The 27,381-nt window shown below is 42.0% G+C and overlaps 1 protein-coding gene across 2 annotated transcripts in view; it reads right to left on the bottom strand.

Moving 5' to 3' along the window:
- il16 (interleukin 16) overlaps window positions 1-25,023 on the bottom strand; it is a 32,844-nt gene extending 7,821 nt beyond the window's left edge. Inside the window, exons 1-16 of one of the 2 annotated variants that reach the window (XM_072660855.1) lie at window positions 24,345-25,023; window positions 19,613-19,752; window positions 19,265-19,397; window positions 16,516-16,614; window positions 16,020-16,128; window positions 14,793-14,950; window positions 12,732-12,842; window positions 11,737-11,851; window positions 11,455-11,528; window positions 7,873-8,092; window positions 7,139-7,256; window positions 5,888-6,020; window positions 4,291-4,378; window positions 2,838-3,346; window positions 1,751-1,850; window positions 246-1,473 (exon numbers count right to left, since the gene is read on the bottom strand). In XM_072660855.1, the coding sequence (XP_072516956.1) occupies window positions 246-1,473; window positions 1,751-1,850; window positions 2,838-3,346; window positions 4,291-4,378; window positions 5,888-6,020; window positions 7,139-7,256; window positions 7,873-8,092; window positions 11,455-11,528; window positions 11,737-11,851; window positions 12,732-12,842; window positions 14,793-14,950; window positions 16,020-16,128; window positions 16,516-16,614; window positions 19,265-19,397; window positions 19,613-19,752; window positions 24,345-24,659 (3,650 nt within the window). In that variant the 5' untranslated portion in view covers window positions 24,660-25,023. The remainder of the gene's footprint in view (window positions 1-245; window positions 1,474-1,750; window positions 1,851-2,837; window positions 3,347-4,290; window positions 4,379-5,887; window positions 6,021-7,138; window positions 7,257-7,872; window positions 8,093-11,454; window positions 11,529-11,736; window positions 11,852-12,731; window positions 12,843-14,792; window positions 14,951-16,019; window positions 16,129-16,515; window positions 16,615-19,264; window positions 19,398-19,612; window positions 19,753-24,344) is intronic. The other variant, XM_072660856.1, reaches the window with a different exon arrangement.
- Between the last annotated feature and the right edge of the window lie 2,358 nt (window positions 25,024-27,381).

Raw genomic sequence — 27,381 nt, 5'->3', positions numbered from 1 at the left:
GGTGTTATCTTAGTACGGAACAGGAACTTTAGATAAGTGTGCCTGTTGTATCAGTTGAAGGCAGCCAAGCTTCATTTCCTCTTCTGGTTTCACATCAAAGAGTCTTATACGTTTATCATGGCTCTTGCACAGATGATGAAAGACATCGACTGTGCTCAGAGCGCTGTTGCAAACCTACACTGCGTTATACAGGGAACCACTTCTTATTCTTATCCTATTTGGCTGTACTTGAAATCAAGGCATACCTCACAGAGAATCCCTTTTCATTGCTGTCTGGTCCTGAAGCACCTGCATCTTCCTCTCCAGGGTCTCCAGGCTGAGAAGATCCAGGTGGGGCGCTCCAAGGGTTACCTAGTTTCAGGCATGGGGACTGAGGAAGGGATTGCATGGAACGCATCAAGGCATGGGATACCTGGTTGGTGAAGGACAGAATGATCTCAAGGATGTCCCCTTCCAGACCACCTTGGTAGTAGGCATCTGTAGAAGGGTTGGTGTTCAATGGTAGACTCCTGGTTCTTAAGCTTGCTGAACGACTTCCTTGACCTTCCAATGATGAGCCCTTGTCTGAAGGAGGATCTTTAGAACTGCTTGACCTTCTGGGGCAGTGCCCAATAGAAGACAAGTCCTTCTCAGGAAGACTCGCTTCCTCCTCGTCCTCCTCGGCAGTAGATGGAGCCTCCGTCTCTGGTGGGCTTGTAGAATCCTGAGATGGCTCTTCAACCACAGTCAGATCTTCCGTCTCTGGGCTGACTATGGGATGGTCTGGGGTTTTTTTCTCAGGGGTTGCTTGCTCTGCTTCAGGAGATGTTTCAGTGGTTGGGCATGGCTCCAAAGTGTCCGGCTGAGAGGGTTTGTCACAGTCCTGTGTGCTGAGCAAAGTGGCTGTACCTTTCCCTGCAGTGTTGGGGTCTACAGGTTGTGCCTTCTCGACCCTGGGCTGGCTCTTCTCTGTTGGAGGAGGAACAGACGAGGACGGAGCTAGTCGCCGGCTTGTCCTCTCTGGTACATCAGAGTTAGAGAAGGTCTCAAAAGAGCTGAGCTTTTGTTTGAATGATTGATTCGCCGCCGACGAAGTGGCTCTCAGACTAACGCCGAAGGTCCTTCCAGCATCTTGGCTCCTTCTGTCTGGATGTTTAAAAGCCTCCGCTGGCGACTTCCCAGACTTAATGCTTCTGAGGCTTTGGCGTACCCAGGCGGGCTTTGGAGCCACTGGGGGCCCCTTTTTAGCACCAGGGCTCTCCTCTCCTGTCTTTGAGCTCAAGATGGGATCTGCGGTTTCGGATGCCGTGCCATTAATCTCGTCATTCCCATTGTGGTCACTCATGGTTTTAGGATGGTGTGGGTGCTTCTCTGGACTATCTCCTAGCTTCACCCAGGGGTCGATTTGCTGATCAGGGCTTAGCTCCACACGGCCTTGACGTCTGAGGCCGGCTCTTTTAGTTGCACTGCACACGTGATTGGAAGTCTCAGAGCCTGAAATGTGATACACATCACATACAACTGTTAAGCAGCCGATTACTAAATTAGAAGCATAGGGCAGGAATACTCTAATCCTCCATTGACTACGACGGTGGTACATCCTATTTACCGTCTGCTATAAAATGTAACCTCTTATGGAGGGTAGTCAGTTAGTCGTTCAGGTTTCAGGAGTAAGCGTATATTAATTTCTATCACTCTAATAATGAACCTATTTATTAGATGACTACAGTATATATACAATATAAACACCCTTATGAAATATACGCTGTACCTTTGCGTTGCCTGCAGTCCCTGTGTGTGTTTTCAGTCGCTCCAGCAGCGGCAGGTTCTGAGAGTGCTGCTTTAGTTCCTTCTGAACGTTCGTCCACTTCCTGTCGCGCAAACAGGAAATGGTTGGGTGATCTTGACACTTTGTGCATAGCCTTCACAAAGGTGTAGAAACATATCCGCTTGCTATCATTGCGACATGCACCACTGATGCAGACAGCACCAAGCAGCCACCAAACCACACAACTCCAGAAGCATGCCCATGCCCCAGGCTAAGGAGCCCCATGCTAAGCAGTCAAGGGACAAGTACAACACAAGACATGACAAGATGCTCCCTTGTTTAAGCTCCAAAATATCATTTTCATTCATATTCATGTCCCCCCCAGTGTCCCCCACGTGCAACAGATTGACCCGCCTGGAAAGAGGAAGCATGATAGTCCATCCACGTACGTTCTTAAACAGGAGCCTTGAGATCTTTCTCAAAGCCTTGTATATACTGCAGAAGAACTTTTTCAAGAGGCATGTGGAGAGACCAAAGACAGGAGGATAAGACATAAGATAGTGACATGCAGTGGGTTAACTGCAGTGCCTAACACAACTGCTTGCTGTGTAGACAGTAGGCATTCACTGGGGGATGTGGTTTCGGTCTATGTGCCTACACAGACATAACAGGCGTTGGTTATGTGCATGTAGCCGTGGATGTGAATATAAGAGTGTTCTGCTGTGCATTCAGACTCTTAAGACCTGATAGCAGTGCTGTGAATAGTTATAGTCAAGCATATCACGCCTTCTTTCACTTGGCTACCATTTATGGGCAATTGACTCAATGCCTCAATTTGCCACATCCTACTCTCTGATGGTGCTAAGCAAATGCAGAAGTGCACCACACATAAGCAACAGGCACTTCCCTGAACCATTCACTTAATGTGGTGACTGCTTCGGGAATGAAGTATTTTTAGAAATGTAACAAATGAAACGATAACACTCTGGAAAACCTATGACCTGCAGATGATTTGAGCTTGTTTCTAATCAAAAATTGAACCCATGTTTCAAACATCTGCAGATCTTCTACCCAAAACTGAAAGTCCTACCTGGCAGTAGGTCTGCGAAGGCAGTGAGTCTTCCTCCTTCTCTGGGGACCCTCGACTGGAGCCGCTCGAGTCGGTTAACGCCTCTTCGCTGGTGACATCCTGTCTCCTGCAGTACCGCCGTGGAAGAGAGCGTGGCCTGGCCTTGACACCCCTCGGCCTCCCCAAGGCTCTGTCTAATGCCTGCTGACCTACGAAGTGGGCCGGAGAGTTGTAGGGGACGTTGTAGTCGTCGTCCGTGTACGAAGCCGGGGACAACCTTCCGTTGGTTGGAGCTTCACAGTTGCCTGTGATTGAGGTGTCCATGCTGCACACCCTGGAGATGTGCTCCGAGGGGGGATAGGGCGGTGTGTTGTTGCTGGCTGCCGGACCCCGCTGACCGTAGGCACCCTCGCTGCATGAGCGGATCATGGGTTTCTGGGCCCGTCGGCAGGTCAGCTGGCTTTGACTCCGCTCCAGGCAGCGCTCGCACCTCTGTCGGCTGTGGGAACAGGCGTCCAGCCGTCTCAAACCTGAGACAGCAGAAGTTGTAGGTCAGACCTGATGCAGTGATTCTACATGTTCAAAAGTTTGTGGACACCATTTCCAATGAATGCATTCAGCTACTTTATGCTACACTCATTGCTGACACAGAAGGGCAAATCTGCACACACACACATACACAGCTTGTCTAGTACCTTTAGAGAAGTATTACCAAAAGAATAGGACTCTCTGGAGCAGATAATAAACATCATGACCCTATTGGCACCATGCTGCCTAATAAGGCCAGGCGTGGGCTAGTAGAGGGGTGTAAAGCCCCCCAGCATTGAGCTGTGGAGCAGTGGAAGAAGAACTGTGTCCACTGGAATGATGGATGGTGCTCTATTCAGTACTTTTAGGATGAGTTGGGGATTTCAAGGTGAGTGTATGTGATGTCCAACATCCTGATGTCGCTAACACTGTTCTCACTAAATGCAATCAAATCCTCACAGCTATGCTAATCCAAATTCTGGTAGAAAGCCGTTTCCCTGGACAGTAGAGATAGTTACTCCAACAACAGCAGGATCAACTTTTTTCACCTTTTTTTTGGAAGAAACAATGCATGATCAGGTGTCCCAATACTTTTGTCAATTTATTGTATATGTATGTTTCCTCCTGATAAAGTGCTAAACCACTTTTTAAAAAGATTTATTGGTAAAACAGGCCAATGTTATGATGAAATTTTGAACTAGGCCACTGGTAGAACATTTTTAGTTTTCTCCAGCATTTGAACCCTGGAGCTGCTTCTGTACACTGTGTAAATATTTCTGGATGAATGGACCAATAGAAATGCTCTAAATTACTTGGAATAAACTCTAATTCTACACTGACTTCTATTCAAAGTTAAGAACATTTTTGCCTTCTCCTGAAAAGTCTGCATTTGGGAGATACTTGTTTTTCCCTGGACAGCAGTGATATAGAGGATGCCCATGCTTACCCTCTATACTCCACTGGCTCTTGTCTCTCTTCAGTTTGCTGTTCTCCACTGCCTGAGCAATCGCCTCATTCAACTGCTGTTCAGAAACCTGGACACACACACACACACAAACAGGCAGATACATAGAAAATTATTATTATTATTATTATTATTATTATTATTATTATTTATTTATTTATTTATTTATTTATTTATTTATTTATTTATTTTTCATTATTTATCCACCACGGTAAGTGTGCAATCATATTAGCACAGATTGCTAATCTGCATGGAAAAAGTGTTGCTGGGAATATGATGCTACAACTATCCAGATAAAGCTGTTTAATAAAGCTGATTACTGTATGTACTAGGGATGCACCGATTCGCCTTTTTCAGCTCTGATACCGATACTGATACATAAACTTTGCTGTATATCGGTTGATACCCGATACTGATCCGATTGCTAATCTGCATGGAAAAGGAACCAGTGGGGGTAGCACATCAGCTTAAAAACATTGTATCTCTCTATTCACTTTCTGACATAATGTGAATCTGGCAGAATAGAAGTGCTGACCAAACTGGACCACTGGAAATGACTTGACCAATAGAAATGCCATTCCATTGACTTCCATTGAAATTAATATGTTTTTTTTTTTTTTGCATGACTGCGACGACATTTAAGTAAACTACAGGATGTTGTGCAGGCCTACTACAGTCTTTATAATATGCGTCTGTAATAACTATGTAATTAAGCATTAACAACCCTTAACAATCCATGTAATAGCAATGTAACCAATGGTGATGCATTCACTGTTACAGATGAATTACAACTGGAGGGAATATGATGCTACAACTATCTAGATAAAGCTGATTACTGTATTTACCGATTCAGGTTTTTTCAGCTTTGCTGTATATCAGTCGATACCCGATACCGATCCGATACCATTGCTGAATTAATAAACCGTATACCTCACCATGTGGGAGAGAAACAAATTAACACTAGATAGATATAAATGTACTAAATTGCTATTAATTTGTCAGTAAAATAAAGAATTGTGCAGAAGTCAAATTTCTTAAAATAGATTAAAATAAATCAAAAATATATCAGTCGAAGCTTCACTTTGTCAAACACACAAACAGTAATCAATCTGATTTTTAAATATTTAGCGTAAACAGTAAAAAAATAAATAAATAAAATCTAGCAGCTGAACCTGAGAATAAATAAGTATAAATAATAATAAATTAAAAGTAATAAAAGTAATAAATAAGTAACTTGGTCAAACATACAAGCAACAATCAAAAACTGTAAACATGTAAACATTCAGTTCAGTCTCACACCGACCAATTAAAGTGAAAGGATCGGTTCCATGGATCGGCCTAATTATCCGATACCCAATCCAGCTAATTTATTTAATATCGGGATCGATATCTGATCCTCATATCAGATCGGTGCATCCCTAGTACTTACTGTACAGACGCTGTACTGCAGTAATCCTGTGAACTGACACCACTGCTGCAGGGGCTGTTGGTGTGTAACTGCACAGCTATTACAGACGCTTAATATAAGGTGCTAAAGTGGGACTGAACTTTGCAGCTGTAGATGAGATGTTCGACCTACTTTTGGGTCAGGGTGTCGACTGATGATGACTTGAACCGGACCGGGGCTGCACTGACTCAGAACCGCGTACACATCGTTCAGTGACATGCTGCAAACCACCGTGTCATTAATCTCCATGATCTCATCGCCACATCTGAGATGCACATTTCAAAAGGGGGTGGGGGGGAAGAAGGTGTCAGAAACTCTGCTTATAGTCACTAGAATATAGAAAAAGCCAACAGTACTGCTTTATTTTGGTGAATAAATCCTGAATTTATTGTTTAATAAAAGTGAAATATTAATGTAGAGACACTAAGAAAGCATAAACAACACCCCCGAAGGCCTGAAAAAGAGCTGCAGTGAACAGAAAAAAGAGCAATAGGCCTAATAAAGAAGAAAATAATAGCTATACCACAAAGCCGGTGTTGTAGGAATTTCTGGAAATTAAAAATATATTATGTATTTGCTCTCAGATTTGGTCTAATCGCAAGCCTGCACTGATTTAGGCTGGGGTTTTGTAGTTATTTGATTGTTAAATTAGGTTGGAAGCAGGTGAAAATCTCGAAATAGCTTTTTATTTATTATCGGCCAATCAGGTTTTTCCCCTGTGATATCTAGGTAGAGCAACCAAACAGGCTCTCCCATTGGTTAGGCCTTCAGCAGCTGGACTGAAGACCTTCCACATCAGATTAACCACCAATGTAATGTAAGAAGAGAGAGATTAACCAATCGTGCTCCATGATTTCCAGTGGGTGGGATTAGTTTCATGAAAAAAATCTCACTCTAGGCCTTCTGGGAGTTGTATCAACCACGTTGCAGTGAGCTGTTAGAAACACAAGCTCAAATGTAAGCTAATATATCTGTTACAAGCTACCATGACTTGGTTTAACCTAAAATGGGCAAAACATCAAAATGCTAGATTAGCGCTAGCATGCTATTAGCATCGTATAAGTGTGCTAGCATACATTCTGGTCATTTTTTGACCAGATTTGGACTTTTATAGCCCAAAATAAAGGTCAGCCTCGGTTGTGGCTCACCACTGGCTAATACTCAAAGTGAATTAACAGTAGAATACATTATTTATTATTCAAGTAAATAGAAAACATTAAATGACTGACTCTATCCAAAGCAAGTCCACACTTATTTCTTGGGATTTGAGCATGTACAGCATATCCCATTCCGAATGTGTTTCCAGAGGTTTGGTTTGTGGCTACTGAAATGTAAATATAGTAGTCTGTTTTTAGCCTATGCATCAAGAAGTACTTGACTTACCTCAAGCGTCCATCCATGTGTGCCACCGAGCCTGGTGACAGGGTGTGAATGTAGATACCAGGGCAGCCCTCAGCAGACGGCACGCAGCACAGGCCGATGCCTAGGCCCACGCCGACCTCTGCATACACACACACACACACACACACACACACACACACACACGGTTTTCCTCATAACTGCAGAACTTATGTTGTTAATGATGCTGATCTTAAAAGATCCCATCCAGCTTTAATGGAACCAATGGAGAGCAACCAGCAAGAAAGGTGCTTCACTATATGTCCAGATCTTCTCAACTATTCAACCAGCCACATCAGAGCTTAAGGCCATCATGCATCCATTAGTGCCAAGTCTTGATGTAGTGGGCTGTGAAGCAGCAGAACTGCGATTTCTGGAGTGATGGAGCTCCATCTAATACTTTGGGATGAGCTGGAGTGTTAGATCTAATCATCTAACATCAGTACCTGAACTCACTGATGCTCTCTTGTGGCTGGATGCAATCAAATCAGACCCTACTAACAGCAATTTTCTAGAGCCTTCCCAGAAAACTAGAGGCTGTTACTTCAGGGGGGCGGGACGAATCACAGATAAAAGCTTGATTTGAGAAGAAACGCAGATGATAAGGTGTCCACAAACCTTTGGACATTTTGGAAATTAACTTAATATATGGATAGATATACAGTATGGATGGATGGATGGGTGCAGGGATGAATAGTCCTATGGATGGATGGACTGACCCTTCTGTAGGATGATCTCCATCATGATGCGGTCTCTGGCCTTGGCGGGGTTTCCCAGGCAGGTGTATTCAGCCAGGTCAGCGCTGGCCCTGCTGATTCCCGCGGTGGAGCTGAGTGATCTGGAGCGGCACAGCTGAGCCGCCTGCGTCCCGCTGCCCGTCAGAGCGTCCATCCGCAGACTGGTCCGCACCACCAGCGTCAACAAACCCTTCTTCACTTGCTTTAGAGGGCAGAGAGGGAGACAGGAAGGGAGATGGCCTTGAACAAGGGTGGATAGCTGAACAGATGAACAGGGAGATGCAGGCAAGCAAACCGTGATTTTGTTCAGTGGTGATCAATCAGGGTGATCAATAAGACCAAATTCATTTAACCTGGTACAGTTTAACAACAGTGGATGGTCATATAGATGAGTGGATGTAGCCAAGTGATGAATGGACATGGAGACACATAAATGGATGGAATGATGAGTAGATGGATGGAGGAATGATAAGGCAAAATAATAGACATATGGATGATAAATGGAGAGGTGGATGAATGAATAGATATATGAATGCATGGATGGATGGATGGATGTCTGGATAAGTGTATGGATGGATGGATGGATGGATGGATGGATGAATGGATGGATGTATGAATGGATAATTGGATGGTTGGATGTCTGAATAAGTGGATGGATGGATGGATGTCTGAATAAGTGGATGAATGAATGGATGGGTGGATGGATGGATGGATGGATGGATGGATGGATGGGTGGATGGATGTCTGGATAAGTGGATGGATGGATGGATAAACGTCAAGATAAGTGGATGGATGGATGGATGGATGGATGGATGTATGGATGGATGAATGGGTGGATGGATGTCTGGATAAGTGGATGGATGGATGGATGGATGGATGGATGTCTGGATAAGTGGATGGATGGATGGATGGATGTATGGATGGATGAATGGGTGGATGGATGTCTGGATAAGTGGATGGATGGATGGATGGATGAATGGGTGGATGGATGTCTGGATAAGTGGATGGATGGATGAATGGGTGGATGGATGTCTGGATAAGTGTATGGATGGATGGATGGATGGATGGATGTCTGGATAAGTGTATGGATGGATGGATGGATGGATGAATGGATGGATGGGTGGATGGATGTCTGGATAAGTGGATGGATGGATGGATGGATGGATGGATGTCTGGATAAGTGGATGGATGGATGGATGGATGTATGAATGGATAATTGGATGGTTGGATGTCTGGATAAGTGGATGGATGGATGGATGTCTGAATAAGTGGATGAATGAATGGATGGGTGGATGGATGGATGGATGGGTGGATGGATGTCTGGATAAGTGGATGGATGGATGGATAAACGTCAAGATAAGTGGATGGATGGATGGATGTCTGAATAAGTGGATGAATGAATGGATGGGTGGATGGATGGATGGATGGGTGGATGGATGTCTGGATAAGTGGATGGATGGATGGATAAACGTCAAGATAAGTGGATGGATGGATGGATGGATGGATGGATGAATGGGTGGATGGATGTCTGGATAAGTGGATGGATGGATGGATGTATGGATGGATGAATGGGTGGATGGATGATTGGATAAGTAGATAGATGGACGGATGAACGTCTGGATAAGTGGATGGATGGAAAGATGGATGGATGGATGGATGAATGGGTGGATGGATGTCTGGATAAGTGGATGGATGGATGGATGGATGGATGGATGTATAAACGTCAAGATAAGTGGATGGATGGATGGATGTCTGGATAAGTGGATGGATGGATGGATGAACATCTGGATAAGTGGATGGATGGATGGATGTATAAACGTCAAGATAAGTGGATGGATGGATGGATGTCTGGATAAGTGGATGGATGGATGGATGAACATCTGGATAAGTGGATGGATGGATGGATGGATTGATTGATGGATGGATGAATTAATAGGTATATGAATGCATGGATGGCTGGATGGATGTCTGGATAAGTGGATGGATGGATGGATGTCTGGATAAGTGGATAGATGGATGGATGGATGTCTGGATAAGTGGATAGATGGATGGATGGATGTCTGGATAAGTGGATAGATGGATGGATGGATGTCTGGATAAGTGGATGGATGAATGGATGGATGTATTAATGGATAATTGGTGGTTGGATGTCTGGATAAGTGGATGGATGGATGGATGTCTGAATAAGTGGATGAATGAATGGATGGGTGGATGGATGGATGGATGGATGGGTGGATGGATGTCTGGATAAGTGGATGGATGGATGGATAAACGTCAAGATAAGTGGATGGATGGATGGATGGATGGATGGATGAATGGGTGGATGGATGTCTGGATAAGTGAATGGATGGATGGATGTATGGATGGATGAATGGGTGGATGGATGTCTGGATAAGTAGATAGATGGACGGATGAACGTCTGGATAAGTGGAAGGATGGATAGATGGATGGATGGATGTATGGATGGATGAATGGGTGGATGGATGTCTGGATAAGTGGATGGATGGATGGATGTATAAACGTCAAGATAAGTGGATGATGGATGGATGTCTGGATAAGTGGATGGATGGATGGATGAACATCTGGATAAGTGGATGGATGGATGGATGTATAAACGTCAAGATAAGTGGATGGATGGATGGATGTCTGGATAAGTGGATGGATGGATGGATGAACATCTGCATAAGTGGATGGATGGATGGATGGATGTCTGGATAAGTGGATGGATGGATGGATGAATTAATAGGTATATGAATGCATGGATGGCTGGATGGATGTCTGGATAAATGGATGGATGGATGGATGGATGTCTGGATAAGTGGATGGATGGATGGATGTCTGGATAAGTGGATAGATGGATGGATGGATGTCTGGATAAGTGGATGGATGGATGGATGGATGTCTGGATAAGTGGATGGATGGATGGATGTCTGGATAAGTGGATAGATGGATGGATGAACGTCTGGATAAGTGGATGGATGGATGGATGGATGAATGGGTGGATGGATGTCTGGATAAGTGGATAGATGGATGGATGAACGTCTGGATAAGTGGATGGATGGATGGATGGATGGATGAATGGGTGGATGGATGTCTGGATAAGTGGATGGATGGATGGATGTCTGGATAAGTGGATGGATGGGTGAACGTCTGGATAAGTGGATGGATGGATGAATGGATGGATGGATGAATGTCTGGATAAGTGGATGGATGAATGGATGGATGGATGAATGTCTGGAAAAAGTGAATGGGTGGATGGATAAACGTTTGAATAAGTAGATGGATGGATGGATGGATGGATGGATGGATCGATGGATAAACGTCCAGATAAGTGGAAGGATGAATGAATGAATGAATGTCTGGATAAGTGGATGGATGGATGGATGGATGGATGAATGTCTGGATAAGTGGATGGATGGATGGATGGATGGATGTCTGGATAAGTGGATGGATGGATGGATGAATGTCTGGATAAGTGGATGGATGGATGGATGGATGGATGTCTGGATAAGTGGATGGATGGATGGATGGATTGATGGACAAACAGACGTATGAATGGCTCACTTTAAATCTCTGTAAAGCATCTTCATGAGAAAGACCATGCAGAGACTCTCCATTCAGCTCTAGAATTTCATCTCCTACAAAACACACACACACACACACACACGCACACACACACACACTGGTGGAATTAGATAATCCAGTGTTTGTTTGTGTGTTTGTTTGTTTGTTTATCTGTATGTGACACACACAATCAAACTACTGGTGTAAACATTGATGTACAGGCAAATGGAAAAGGCTGTCAATCAAAGCACCAGTCAGGGGCTGAAGTGCTGTCCTCTCTACCTTCCTGCAGTCTTCCATCAGCTGCAGCTGCACCACCAGGGAATATTGTCTTCACATAGATCCCCATTGGACCGTACATGCTGTCTCTGCCTCCCACTATACTGAAGCCCAGGCCCTGCAGGACGGACAGGTTAGTAGAGTAGATGCAGTAAATACAGTAGATATAGTAGACATTTGCACATGGTGTTACTCTACACATTTATTATTTATTAATTCCCACATGTATTACCATTTTATCCAATTAACTTCATACTGGATATGAATGCTATTAGAGCTTCATACTGGATATTAATGTTATTAGAGCTTCATACTGGATATTAATGCTATTAGAACTTCATACTGGATATTAATGCTATTAGAACTTCATACTGGATATTAATGTTATTAGAGATTCATACTGGATATTAACGCTATTAGAGCTTCATACGGGATATTAATGCTATTAGAGCTTCATACTGGATATTAATGCTATTAGAACTTCATACTGGATATTAATGTTATTAGAGATTCATACTGGATATTAACGCTATTAGAGCTTCATACGGGATATTAATGTTATTAGAGCTTCATACTGGATATTAATGTTATTAGAACTTCATACTGGAGATTAATGCTATTAGAACTTCATACTGGATATGAATGCTATTAGAGCTTCATACTGGATATTAATGATATTAGAACTTCATACTGGATATTAACGCTATTAGAACTTCATACTGGATATTAATGTTATTAGAGCTTCATACTGGATATTAATGCTATTAGAGCTTCATACTGGATATTAATGTTATTAGAGCTTCATACTGGATATTAATGCTATTAGAGCTTCATACTGGATATTAATGCTATTAGAACTTCATACTGGATATTAATGCTATTAGAGCTTCATACTGGATATTAATGATATTAGAACTTCATACTGGATATTAACGCTATTAGAACTTCATACTGGATATTAATGATATTAGAGTATGTTGATGTGTGTTGGTGGTCACCTTTCCAGGAGCCTTCATTAGAACTATATTACAGATGATGAACGCCTGTACGCTGCTGCAGGAGTGAACTAGGTGAGCTGAGCTCAGAGAGCGAGAGGGTCGGGGTACGGCCTGCAGACAAAGAGAAAAGACATTAACTGCCTAAACAGCTACTGTACCCTGTGATACACTCAGCAGCATTCTCACAGCCTCCATAACCATCTGGTTTGGTTCCTCCACCTCACAAGAGAGAGCCAAACTCCAGCGCATCATCAGGACAGCAGAGAGGATCATTGGATGTAACCTGCCATCACTTCAGCAGATCTACACCAGCAGGGTGAGGAAGCGGGCTGGCAAAATTACATCTGACCCCTCACATCCTGGACACCTCCTCTTCCAGACACTCCCCTCGGGTAGAAGACTGCAGTCCTTCAAAACCAGCACAACACTTCATGCTAACAACTTCTTCCCCAGAGCTGTAGCGCTCCTCAACCCCAGTGGACACCTCCCACTGTAAACCTCAAAACATACAACTGAACTGTACCAAACCGGACTGAACAGCTATTTGCACTTTGGCGATTTGCACACCTGTACAGATGTTCTCTCTCTTTCTGTACATATTCAGGTCATCTGTAACTTTCTATATATATTATTTTTCAACTAAATCTGTTTCACATCTCTCAGCTTCTTCAGCTCTTGTTACCCTTAGTACTTTTTACTTTTTTAAGTTATCCCCTACCCTATTAATTGTTTAGTGTAATTTTCCTTTAGTTTAATACTGTAAATAATCTGTGTTCTGTGTTTTTGTTACTTGTCATACGTGTTGCTCTCACCAAGACAAATTCCTTGTATGTGCAACATACTTGGTGAATTCTGATCCTGATTCAGTGATCTCCTGACTTTTACTGTAATTACCAGCAATGGTAATTATTACATTAGACATGAACGCAGTGTAGAAAGCCTCACAAAGGACAGCACATCTCATTAATTAAGAGAAATTAGAAATATTCATCATATTAGTAACATTACAGTCATACTATGATCTAAGGCACTTTTTGCCATTTGAACTTCAGCAGTCCGACTGTCTAATCCTAATTGAACTGTCCAGCACTGGTTATCCAATAACACTCCTGGACACTCCTGGACACAGCACAGCCGTTTCTTCTGATGAAATACAGTAAGATGTTGTGCAATCCTCGCAACGCTGAACAGCAGTGCAGTAAACAAACAAACGAGTCCGCAGCCAGCCAAACAAACTGCACAGATGGCTATCAGTCAGAGAGAAGATACAGAACAGCGGGGCGCTGACGTTTCCCAATCACTTCCTCCCAGACTCCGCAGAAGCAGTCACCATAAACACGCCTGACAGCAGTGACTTAAGGCAGCTTTTGTTTACAAACAACACAGGGTGGTGTGAGGGAGTGAGGAAGACCCCCTGTCGGGAAGTCTGCCGTGTGGCTTTGCGAGTGCTTTACTGTAACAGTACCACGCTGCATTCGCTCTGCTCTTAGAAAGCAGACTGAGTGCAGACACGGTGTAGGGTGGTGCAGCTGTCTAAGCGTTGGCCCTGCGGTTTTACGGCGATGCCACAGCCATCCGTCAGTGACCGGTCCCAGAGTACAGAGCACAAGAGACCTCGCTCTCTGTAGGTTGGTGGGATGGTCCTATCTCGTCCTACATCACTTGGTGCGGGTGGGTTGATCTTATATAAGGTAGTTATAAGATGTAGTTAGCAGTTAGCATTCCCCTCCAAGCGTGTTGAGCTCCAGGGGTTTTGCATTAGCAGCAGTTTGAGATTAGCTGTAATAATAATAGCTGTCATAATAATTGTTTATTATATATAAATGATGTAATATATTCATATTTTCTACATAATCACATCATCCAGTATAATTTACAGCAAATAGATAATCATTTTAGCCTATTGATAATTCATCAATGTAAAAAAAAATAGGTGCTGTGCTTCTGATGATGTGGTGATGTTCTGGTATGGAAACCTCATGAGCCTCCAGGCGCTCGTTAAATACTGGCACATGCATTTTATCATTATTCAGAGGCAATTACATAATCCCGCTGCCGCACCTGTGGAATGCTGTGAGGGAATTCCAGCTGTTGGGAGAGAGACTTCCTATTGCCGTAAAAGCCTGTGGTGGTGGTGGTGGTGTGGACGCGACATGGGAACAGCTCTGGAGTTTTCATAATGATGGTCTCCAAGTCTCCGATCCAGTACGGGTGAACGCCTAAAACCAAGACAGCCAGCAGAGTTACGTAAGCTTGGGTCACATGATCAGAGGGGAGCGCTACTACAAAGGAACCGCTGCAGCTAAACTGGGAGAATCCAAACAAACAGATCAGTCAGGCAGTGTGTGGCTCGGAGGGGGCTTTGGGTTGCCTCGGCCCAGAAGGATAGTTTGTTATATAATGAAAGACATCATTTACTGTTGCTGGAATTTCATGTGTGTGTGTGTGAGTGTGTGTGTGTGTGTGTGTGTGTGTGTGTGTGTGTGTGTGTTTGTGTGTGTGTGCGTGTGTGTGTGTGTGTTTTCATACATTCCAGATCAACTTGTACTTGAACTTGTATATCTACTTGCATTACATAACATTGGGTACATTGTCAATGCATATAGGTACCTATAATACATATGGGATATATTGCCATTGCATATAGATACTTACATATATAATACATATGGGATATATTGTCATTGCATATACGTTTATTTAATACATATGGGATATATTGTCAATGCATATAGGTACGTATAATGCATATGGGATATATTGTCAATGCATATAGGTACATATATTACATATGGGACATATTGTTAATGCATATAGGTACGTATAATGCATATGGGATATATTGTCAATGCATATAGGTACATATATTACATATGGGACATATTGTTAATGCATATAGGTATGTATAATGCATATGGGATATATTGTCAATGCATATAGGTACATATATTACATATGGGACATATTGTTAATGCATATAGGTACGTATAATGCATATGGGATATATTGTCAATGCATATAGGTACATATATTACATATGGGACATATTGTTAATGCATATAGGTATGTATAATGCATATGGGATATATTGTCAATGCATATAGGTACATATATTACATACGGGACATATTGTTAATGCATATAGGTATGTATAATGCATATGGGATATATTGTCAATGCATATAGGTACTTAAAATACACATGGGATATGTTACTATTATATATAGGTACTTATTATCACATACGTGTGTGTGTGTGTGTGTGTGTGTGTGTGTGTGTGTGATTTACTTGTAGAGTTGGAGCGATTCCTCTTGCAGGCCGTTTCTTGAGAGTTTTCATCTTTGATATCCTCCTCACAGTTTTTAATATTAACCTCTGATACTTCTATAATGGGTACCTTCACACACACACACACACACACACACACACACACACACACACACACACATTCATTCACTATTCACACAATTTTTCAGATGTATTAATATATTTACTTTAGTACTGAAAAAATACTGCATATTATTAGTATATAGGCCTAAGTCTTATGTCTTATTATGTCATTCTCTTTGGGACAAAACCTTGTTTCTCCAAAACTGCAGCTTTACAGGAGAGAAAAAAACCTTCTTAACTTTCAGTGGAAGTCAATGTAAAAAAATAAATTAAATTAATTTCTGATACAATATAATATAGAGAACACCTGCCAGATTCACATTAAGTAAAAATTGCAAAAATGGAGATGCAAGGTTTTGCCTGACAGTGGACAAACAGACTGTGAAGAAATCACCTTTAGGTTAAGGCCACTCCCCAGTGCTTCTTTTCTGTAGGTCAAAGGGTCAGCTGAATTCACATTCAACGGTCCATTGTCTTCACACAGGGAGAAAACCTTCAGAGACATCAGAGACAGGCACAAGGCACATAGCTGTAAGGGCAATCGCCAAAAAGGTCAGCACAGGTATTTTAGGAGCCCAAATAGCCATGATTTTATTTACACACTTTTATTACCTAAGACTAAGTCAGTCAGTCTGCCTGTGTTATTTAGCAGCGTATGCACCTGCTACATGCTAACCATTAGAGTGTAATAAGGCCAGACACTGTCAATGGAGTAAAGGGAGACCAATCAGGGCTGGTTTGCATTTGTTATCACATCTGCTGTGTTTACACTGATCAGCCACAACATTAAAACCACTTACGTGACGTAAACTGTGGTGAATTACACTGATGAGCTGGTTCTACTGGATCTACAGATTAGGCAGCAAGTGAACAGTCAGTCCTTGAAGGTGAGGGCAGGGTGTTCTCAGTATGCAATAGCCAGTATCATAGGGTCATAGGCGCCCAAAATTGTTCCACCTCACAACCTACAGGACCTACTGTGACCTACTGAGGTTTGTGGAGTCCATGCCTTGACATGCAGAGATGTTTTGGAGGCACACGAGGGACCTACTCAAGATTAGGCAAGTGGTTTTAATGTTATGGCTGGATGGATGCTGTAAAATATTAAATTTCTCTAGGAGAATTTGGGTTGAGGTACATCAGCAACTGACCAGACTGACTGTTTTTCCACAGGCCAAACTTCACCTCATCGTCTCATCAAAGATGGACCTGTCTGCTGGTACCCTCTGGTTTGTTGGCTAGCTAACCCCTTTCACACACACTACGCTTATTCAGGCCCAGTAAATGCTGCTGTTTGTCCACTAATTTTATATAACGCATCTGATGAATTTTGTGGTCAAATGAACAGCATGTTGTCTGTGGGCTGCTGTTTTTTTCATCGTCTCACAACAGTGGTTTTGTTTGTGAAAGTCGCTGGGGCATTAGCTTAGCAATGCGAGGCCTGCCTCTGTAGCGGAGCCTGTGGGAGGTGTCTGCTCGTTCTGGCGTTTATTGGAGGCTCTGGCATGCCTGAAATGCTTCTGGTTGCAGCAGTGCTGATAGAGGCCTGACATTCTGCACTGATATAACACTGGCTTCCTCGCTAAGCCATCTGAAGCGAGGCCAAACTGGTCACAGATCATACACTATGTCCAAAGTATTCAGACATCTGCTTAACCAATCCCAAAATGGGAATGGGAAAATGGGAAATGGGACCAAAAAGGGTATTGATTATACATTTTATTCGTTTTATTTTCTGCCACATGGAGTTTTCATAAAATTGCTCCATTACTAATATAATCCATAGTGTCTGATCTAGCATTAATAAGGGGGTTTGTCCTCCATATGCTTGCTTGCTTCATGCATTCACCTATTGGAGAAGTACTGAGGTCCGGTACGAACGTTGGGTCACTTGTTAGCATCATAATGCCAAAAATGTACAGTGGCGCTTCATCACTCTAGTAATCCCAAAGATGGTCAGTGGAGCTTCATCACTGCCCAACACCTCCCAAAGATGGTCAGTGGAGCTTTATCGCTGCAACTCATCCCAAAGGAAGTCAGAAGAGCTTTGTTGCCCAACTCATCCCAAAGATGTTCCCTGGATCTTCACCAGTCCATCACATCCCAAAGGAAGTCAGAGAAGCTTCATTGCCTAACTCATCCCAGATGTTTTTAGTGGCGCTTCATTACTCTAGTAATCCCAAAGATGGTCAGTGGAGCTTCATTGCCCAACTCATCCCAAAGATGTTCCCTGGAGCTTCACCAGTCAAACACATCCCAAAAGAAATCAGAGAAGCTGCGTTCCCAACTCATCCCAAATACTGTCAGTGGAGCTTCATCACTGCAACCCATCCCAAAAATGTTTCCTGGAGCTTCACCACTCCAACACATCCCAAAGGAAGTCAGAAGAGCTTCATTGCCCAACTCATCCCAGATGTATTTAGTGGCGCTTCATCACTGCAACTCATCCAAAAGATGTTGCCAGGAGCTTTACCACTGCAACTCATCCCTGGAGCTTAATCACTGCAACTCATCCCAAAGGTATGCAACTGAGCTTCATCAGTCCAATGTATCCCAAAGGAAATCAGTGGAGCTCCATCTCTCCAACTCGTCTCAAATAGGGTTCAGTGGAGTATCATCAATCCAACTTGTCCCAAAAGTGTTCAATAGAGCTTTTTCACTTCATCTCATCCCAAGGGCATTAAATGGAGCTCCATCTCTCCATCTCATTCCGGGAGATGTTCAATGAAGCTTCACCACTCCATCTCATTTTTAAGTTGTTCAGTGGAGCTTCATCAATCCAGCTTCTCCCAATGACATGCAGTCTCATAGCTCCAGAACACAGCTCTTCTACAGCTCCACAGCTCAATGCTGGGGGGCTTCATACCCCTCTACCCCACACCTGGCATTAGTCGGCATGGTGCCAATAAATTCCTGTTTGTTTACCTGCTATAGAGAGTCCTATTCTATTGACAGGGAATAGACAATGGGTGCAGAGCTTAAGGTAGCTAAATGCATTCATTAGAACGGGTGTCCAAAAAAATGTGGACACATAGTGTAAGTGAACCGAAATGCAACATTATACTGATATAGTGTATTTCATTCATGCAAAGTCAGAGCAGTACACTGTGTTTGTGTATGGAAATATGAATCCAGTGGCTTACGTCAGCGCTTACTGTTCTGGGGACAGTTTTCACGGCAGACTGTCTTTCCAGCTCAGCCTGGAGTTTTGTGTGGTCATTTACAACCTGCCCATTAAACGGGGCCAGCCTTTCGCCATAGTGGATATAAGTGTCCCTGGAGAGCAGGAAAAGAGCAAATAATGTCCATTAGTGCACTTGTATTTATATGCGCGAGTGTGTGCATGTGTGTGTGTGTGTGTGTGTGTGTGTGTGTGTGGGTGCTTATTGGCTCGAACGTTCATATTTACACAAAACATTAAACCCTTCCACCCACATGTAATAAAAACAATGCTGAGCTGATGATCAAATTATGTAGGGTTTTTTTATTACCTGTGTAATTGCCCTCCGTTTCGCACATGGCTGACAGTGAGGATATTGTCACCGGGCTGGAGGTCGTTATCACCCACTCGAGGCCCCAGCGGCCCGCCCTCCTCTGCAGTAGCCACACACATTCTCCAGAAACTGCTTTCCTGTCCCAATAAAAACCATCAGAACGCTCAAACAAGGCGGCTACTATGCTCCAGCACACAGAGACCACTTTTTCTCACCCCCAAAAAACAAGGTCCCACCAGTCTGACACCTGTAAAATACAACTACAATAGCTTTGCTTTAGAGGCACATGAACCGCAAGGCTGAGCGTTAATTATGGCGTGTTTAAGGGGCCACGGGATAATGAACGTTTCACAGAGCAGAAGCAGAGCAATGCCAGCCAAGAGGTCCAATTATAGCCAAGCCCTTAGATTTAAGATAACTGCTTCAGGACTGCGAACATTAAGGCCTTTATTCAGGAATCGTGGACTTTCCCCAGAGCCTGGCTCCCAAACGCTTCTGCAACATTTGGGCACTTCAGCATTGCTGTGAGGATTTGATATTTGATTGCATTCAGTGACAAGTTCAGCATCAGGTCAGGATCACCATCCCATCTTATCCTCATCTCACCAACTCATCCCGAAAGTATTGGATGGGGCACCACCATCATTATTCCAGCTGCTTCCGCTGAGTTCCACTGCTCCACAGCTCAGTGCTGGGGGGCTTTATATACCCCTCTAGCCCACGACTGGCATTAGGCAGCATGGTGCCAATAGGGTCATGATGTCTATTATTTGCTCCAGAGAGTCCTATTCTATTGACAGTACATCTCTACTGAATAATTAGAATATACTGTAAAATTAGTACACACTGAATGATTAGTACATACTGAATAATTAGTAGATACTGAATAATTAGTATATACTAAATAATTAAAGTTAGTACACACTGAATGATTAGTACATACTGAATAATTAGAAGGTACTGAATAATTTGTACATACTGAATAATTAAAGTTAGTACACACTGAATAATTTGTACATACTGAATAATTAGTAGATACTGAATAATTAGTATATACTAAATAATTAAAGTTAGTACATACTGAATAATAAGTAGGTACTGAATAATAAGTAGGTACTGAATAATTAGTAGATGCTGAATAATTAGTGCATACTGAATAATTAGTAGATACTGAATAATTAGTACATACAGAATAATTTGAATATACTGTAAAATTAGTACACTGCTAATGATTAGTACATACTGAATATTAGTAGATAATGAATAATTAATATAAATTGAATAATTTGTATATACTGAATAATTTGAATATACTGTAAAATTAGTACACTGCTAATGATTAGTACATACTGAATATTAGTAGATAATGAATAATTACTATAAACTGAATAATTAGTATATACTGTAAAATTAGTACATACTGAATAATTAGTGGGTACTGAATAATTAGTACATACTAAATATTTAGTACTCGGTAGTACTTGGTACTTGGTAGCTACTGATTAAATAGACACTTATATACTATAATAACTTCAATAAGACAGACACTCAATAATTAGGATGTATAGAATAATTATAAGTTACTGAATGTTAAGTATATTTATTATTAGTAGGTACTGAATAATTACTTCTTATTAAATAGTTAGTTGATACTAAATAATTTAGAATAATTTTGAAGGAACCTAATAATTGCTACTAATACTACTGAATAGTAGGTGTTAAAATAAAAGTCGGCTGGGGTTAAAGGTGTTAAGAGTGTAGAGTAGAGGGAGAGCGGAGAACCTTTGGGGAACCCTGGAAGATCTGGGTCTGGAAGATCAGGTCTGGAATAGAAGGTATTACATCAACCCAGTAATCATTATTATAAAGGTATAAAGCTTAGGATTAGGATAAAACTATGAATGTAATTTTAGCCGTGCAGCGCCGTGGCTCCCGACCAGTCCTCCTCCACATGCTGTGAGTCGAGGATTCCTAGCTCAGAAATGGTGTCCAGTGGTAGACCCACGCTTCACAGCAGAGCTTTCACAGCCCCAGTGTTGTTCCAGCGCTCTTTAAATGTTGAGCGAAGGTCAGCCGGGGGCTTTATCAGGCAGCCAGGCGGCGATGGGCCTTTGGGACTTCACTAGCCTCTGGCCTCCATGACATCACTACGGCTGTCTTATGAGACCTGCACAAGTTCCCAGCTCCCTACAGGCCCCAACAAGCGCTCTTTTGTGCAGGTCTAATGGGCAGAGCACGTCCACAGAGCCTCCAGACACACCAGTCATGTGATTGTGATTCGGGGAGCAGAAAGCAGCTCTGCACTGTTAAATGTGGTTCTGTGTAAAGACGTTTTGCAAGACGTTCTTAAGTGCTGTGGAAAGTGTGAAGCTTCCACCTAGAACACTAAATCCAGGTTTTTTATTTTTTATTGTATATAAAACCTAAAAAATTCTCTGGAAATGAACAACCCAACTGTTGTTTGAAGTATTGTGCCAATAATTACACATTATATTTATTTCCATATTGTTTATTTATTTGTTTTACAGAAAAAACACTACATTAAATATTATTATTATTATTATTATTATTATTATTATTATAAATAATATAAATAGTACATTTAGATCTTTCTTTTTTTATTGTATATAAAAACCTTAAAAATTCTCTGGAAATGAACAACCCAACTGTTATTTGAAGTATTGTGCCAATAATTACATATTACATTTATTTAGAATACATTTAGATAAATTATTTATTTATATTTTTATTTTCCATCCAATAATTTACTAAAAACAAAAACAAAAAAAATATTGCAAATTTGATTAGTTTAATATTTACATGCACACTGTAAAAATGGTCAAAAATGGCCCAACAAAAAACTAAATGTAAATGAATTTTAATAAATTTAAGATTTTTATAAATTATAAGTGATTTTTTTTCTGGATTTTTTTCTTCTAGCACTGTCAGTTTATTTAAAAATTCTGAGGAAATCTGTAGAATATTTCTCTGAAGAAACTTTCATTTAAATTTTAGTAAATTTATTATTTTTTATTGAATTTTAATTTGTATGTTTACCTTTATTTTTCAGTTTGTTTGTAATTTTGTTTTTTTTGGCAGCCGTTGCTGCTGTCATTTGACCTTTTTTTAAATTAAATTTTATATATATTTTTTTTTTTACAGTGTGGTTAGAATGAAGATACGATACATCACTATCAGCATCCTTATCCCATCACTATGAGCTCCCAATAAGAAGCCCATTTGATTAGAGCTCAGTAATTAGTGCAGAATGAGGAGGTTCATGCCTTTGTGTAATGTTTACTGGTGTGATTTCCCTCCCTACACACCTCACACCAGTGGTCAGCGACCTCCTCTCTGGAGGTGTTACCCCCAGCCCATCTCTAACACACCTCATCCAGCTCGTCAGCAACTTATTCAATGGGTCAAAAGGGGGCGCTGTAGTTTTTACACTGAGGCGTCACTTCGCAGTTACCTAACAATCCTCATAGAACGTACGGGTTCTTCAAAGGTTCTCTACTTTCAGTCTACACTCCTAAACGTAGTTCTTCAGGGGTTCTCTACTCTCATTCTATGTTACAGTCCTACAGCCTAAAGCATCCTTTAGGTTCTAAAGGTTCTAAGGTCCAATTTTACTCTGTATTCTTATTAAATGGGGGTTCTTTAGTAGTTCTCAACTCTCGTTCTACTCTACACTCTACTGAAAAGAGGTTCTCCAGGGGTTTTCTACTCCCATTGTCCTCTACACCTGTACATAAAGGGTTCTTCATAGTGGCTCTACTGTCAGTCTACAATCCTAAAAGGGCCCTTCAGGAGTTCTCTATTCTCATTCTGCTTTATAGTCCTACATAAAGCACTCTTTTGGTTCTAAAGGTTCTAAAGTCTAATTCTGTCCTGTACTCTAATTAAATGGGGGGTTCTTTAAAAGTTATCAGCTCTCATTCTACTCTACACTCTACTGAAAAGTGGTTCTTCAGGAGTTCTCGTTCTACGTTACAGTCCTACATAAAGCATTCTAAAGGTTCTAAAGTCCAATTAGGTTCTAAAGGTTCTAAAGGACTAAAGTCCTACTCTGCACTCTCGTATTAAATGGGAGTTCTTCAAAAGTTCTCAGCTCTCATTCTACTCTACACTCTACTGAAAAGTGGTTCTCCAGGAGTTTTCTATTCTCATTGTCCTCTAAAAACCTGTACATAAAGGGTTCTTCAAAGGTTCTCTACTCTCAGTCTACACTCCTAAAAGTGGTTCTTCAGGGATTCTCTACTCTCATTCTGCTTTACAGTCCTACATACAGCATTCTTTAGGTTCTAAAGGTTCTAAAGGTTCTGAAGTCAAATTTTACTCAGTACTCTTATTAAATGGGGGTTCTTCAAAACTTCTCAGCTCTCATTCTACTCTACACTCTACTGAATAGTGGTTCTCCAGGGGTTTTCTACTTCCATTGTCCTCTACACCTGTACATAAAGGGTTCTTCAAAGGTTCTACTCTCAGTCTACACTCCTAAACGTAGTTCTTCAGGGGTTCTCTGCTCTCATTCTGCTTTACAGTCCTACATACAGGCTACTAGGTTCCTCAAGGCTTCGATACGAATGGCACCAAACATGAGGTTAAAGATTTGACCTAATGAGACAGAAAAGCTCCTCTGCGTCCTGCAGCTCTTCAAGTCATCCACAAGCTTCCACAGGAGTCGTCAAATGACAAAGACCACGATACAGCCATGCAGCAGCCCTACCCTGATGGAGAAGGACCGCCTGATGTTCTTCTTGGGTTCCTCTGAGTTCCTAGGCACCTGCAGGCTTGCGCTCCTGCTCAGATCCTTCTCTGGACACCCCAGCGGCCCGTCCAGAGGCGCTTTCTTGGTCGCGTCCTTCCTGTCTCCGTACACGTACTTCTCCTCTGGGCTGGGCAGGTCGTCGCCGGTCCCAGAGCTGCAGATGATGAGGGAACGGGACAGCATGGCCAGCTTTTTGGAGCGCTGTCCAGCCTTGGCCTTCTCCATCCTCCTCGTTCTCCTCCGCTGCTGCGTCTGGGAGGTTTTCAGAGGCATGATGGCCGCAGAGGGAGGATCTCTCCCCGTCCACACGGCCGCTAATGGAGGGGTCCGCTCTGAGAGAGAGAGAGAGAGAGAGAGAGAGAGAGAGAGAGCAATTAGAAAATTCAGTTAGCAGTCCCGTTCTGACGTCCTCCTCTATCCTGAGTGTTCCCGGGAATAGCTGAGGCTCCAGAGTCGAGATAAAAGCTCTCTTCTTTTCTCCTCCACAGAGAAAAAAAGGGCATGTTGCCTCATGACTGTGACTTGGCTGGAAAGTCAGATGTTTTCAGATGAGAGCTGGAATTGTGGGTAAAGTGACCGTACATTTACATTTACATTTAAGGCATTTAGCAGACGTTCTTCTTCAGAGCGAAGAAAAACCTCAGCTAGTTTAAACAGACTAATAATTCAAAGATCCTCTAATCTTAGACTCTACTAAACACAAGTCAGTATGAAGACCATAGTACTCTTCTCTTCGCCTGAGTACTCTCAGAAGAGGAGGGTCTTCAGTCTGGGTTTGAGGACAGCGAGCGTTGGACTCTGCTGTTCGGACACCCAGGGGAAGTTCGTTCCACCACTTCGGTGCAGGACAGAAAAAAGCCTGGATGCTCGTCTTCCGTGGATCTTAAGGGATGGCGGGTCGAGCCGAGCCGTACTTGAAGCTGGAAGGGCTCGCGGTGCAGATCGGCTTTTGACCATCGCCATCAAGTACGAAGGGGCTGTCTGGTCCAGTCTTGGCTTTGTAGGCCAGAGTCAGGGGTCTGAATCTGATGACCTGGGCAGCAGCTACAGGAAGCTACAGTGAAGAGAGAACTCAGTTGAGTGAAACATGGCTGAATTTAGGAACGTTGAAGACGACCCGACCCGCTGTGTTCTGGATCAGTTGCAGGGGCCTGACGGTGCGCAGAGGGAGATCAGCCAGAAGAGAGTTGCAGTAGTCAAGTCTCAAAGTGACGAGAGACTGAACCCAGAGCACCTGGGCGACTCTCTAGAGAGGAAGGTTCATATTCTCCGGATGTTGTACAGGAGAAATCTGCATGACCGAGTTACGTTTGCGACATGACTTGACAGCGATAACTGATCACCCGTACATTGAGAAGTGCCCCGAAAAGCAGGTAAACATGCCTACTACCATCACCATTAACCCCTAAACGCTTCAAGAGCCCTATTTTAGCGACCTTTTAGCATATCGTCAACCACACAGCTTGATTTATGGGGCGTGTTGATGTGTCTTTGCGTCTATCGTAACGATGGGAAAAGTTCGTAGGCATGTACGAAGTCTCTTAATAAAAATATGGGTGTGTTTTGGGCACGATAAACCAATCAGTGTGCCGCTCACCACCCCCTTTAAGAGCCAGGTGCGGTCTGACTTCGGCGGGTTGCTATTTTAGTGGCGAAGCTACCTGGACATGTCCAACGCTGCACCGTTGCAAGATAGCCTGTATGTAACTAATAATTTAAATAAGGCTTTCTCAGTGGTGAACTGTAATACTCAACCTCACCACTAGGTCACTACTGAAATCCTAGGGTTTAGATTTCAGTAAATGCTTCCATGCCTCCTCATGACTTTCCTCCATACATGTAGCGCCATTAACTTATTAGTCACGGTTCTGCAAATGCATGTAGAATAGGTCATTTATAATGCATGACCGACAGAGTTTTGACCATGAGGAGAACAGGCCATGTCACTTAGCACAGCTGCTTCAGTATCAGTAGATATACACAACTCCAAACACACGCAGGGGGCTGAATGGCAGAAATGGGCGATATATACCATGGACTAACGAGTACAGGTTCTTTGTAGAACCATACGGCCAAGATCCTCTGAGGAACCTGTTCTTGAAGACCAAATGTCTGCTGAGACAAACCCTGTTTCTCTATAAACATAAAACATCTGAAACTGAAAGAGGTCTGGTTTCTGCAGTGGTCCTGGGGGTCTACAGCAGTGTGACTCACACAGAGGGAACATTATGGCAGCAGTTTTGAGTCTTGGCTCTGTCGGTACCAGAGTGGCCAGCAAAGACCTCCTGTTTAATCTGGCAGAGACACACAAACACAAACAGCACCGACTTCAGATGTGGACAAACAGGCCTGTGTGTCCAGAGGGGTGTGAGTGAGTGGAGAGTGTAGTCCATAGAGTCCAGAAACTCAGAGGCGTGGTGTGGTGGTTCACCATTGCCTGCTTGTGTCATACAGTAAAGCTAAAATAATAATAATAATAATAATAATAATAATAATAATAATAATGATTTTATTTGCATTTGCATTTATTTATAATCAAACATTATTATCATTATTATTATTATTTTTTATGGATGTAGTTGTTTATGATGATAATGTTTATGCTTTTAATGTTAGATTTATTCTTGTAATTTGTGTTCATATAGTGTAATTTGTATATATTTGTATAACAACCTTGATGTTGATGATGTTTTAATTTTATTAGTAATTATTATAAATAAGAAAAATGTTGTTGTTGATGATGATGATATGATTATTATTATTATTATTATTATTATATTGATTTATTTTTGTATTATTTAGTATTTTAATAAATTCTTGTTGACAATAATTTAATTATTTAGTATTTAGAATATTATACTTATTATTTTTATGTATAATTAAAATGCAATTTAAAAATGCTAATTAATATGATGCTATATATTTAATATTTTTATCACTGTTGGATATTGTTAGATATTAGACTATAATTTAACAGATAACAGCAATAATAGTA

The sequence above is a fragment of the Salminus brasiliensis genome, chromosome 17, assembly GCF_030463535.1.
Source record: "Salminus brasiliensis chromosome 17, fSalBra1.hap2, whole genome shotgun sequence".
Classification (NCBI taxonomy): domain Eukaryota; kingdom Metazoa; phylum Chordata; class Actinopteri; order Characiformes; family Bryconidae; genus Salminus; species Salminus brasiliensis.
This window is presented reverse-complemented; position numbering and strand designations above follow the sequence as displayed.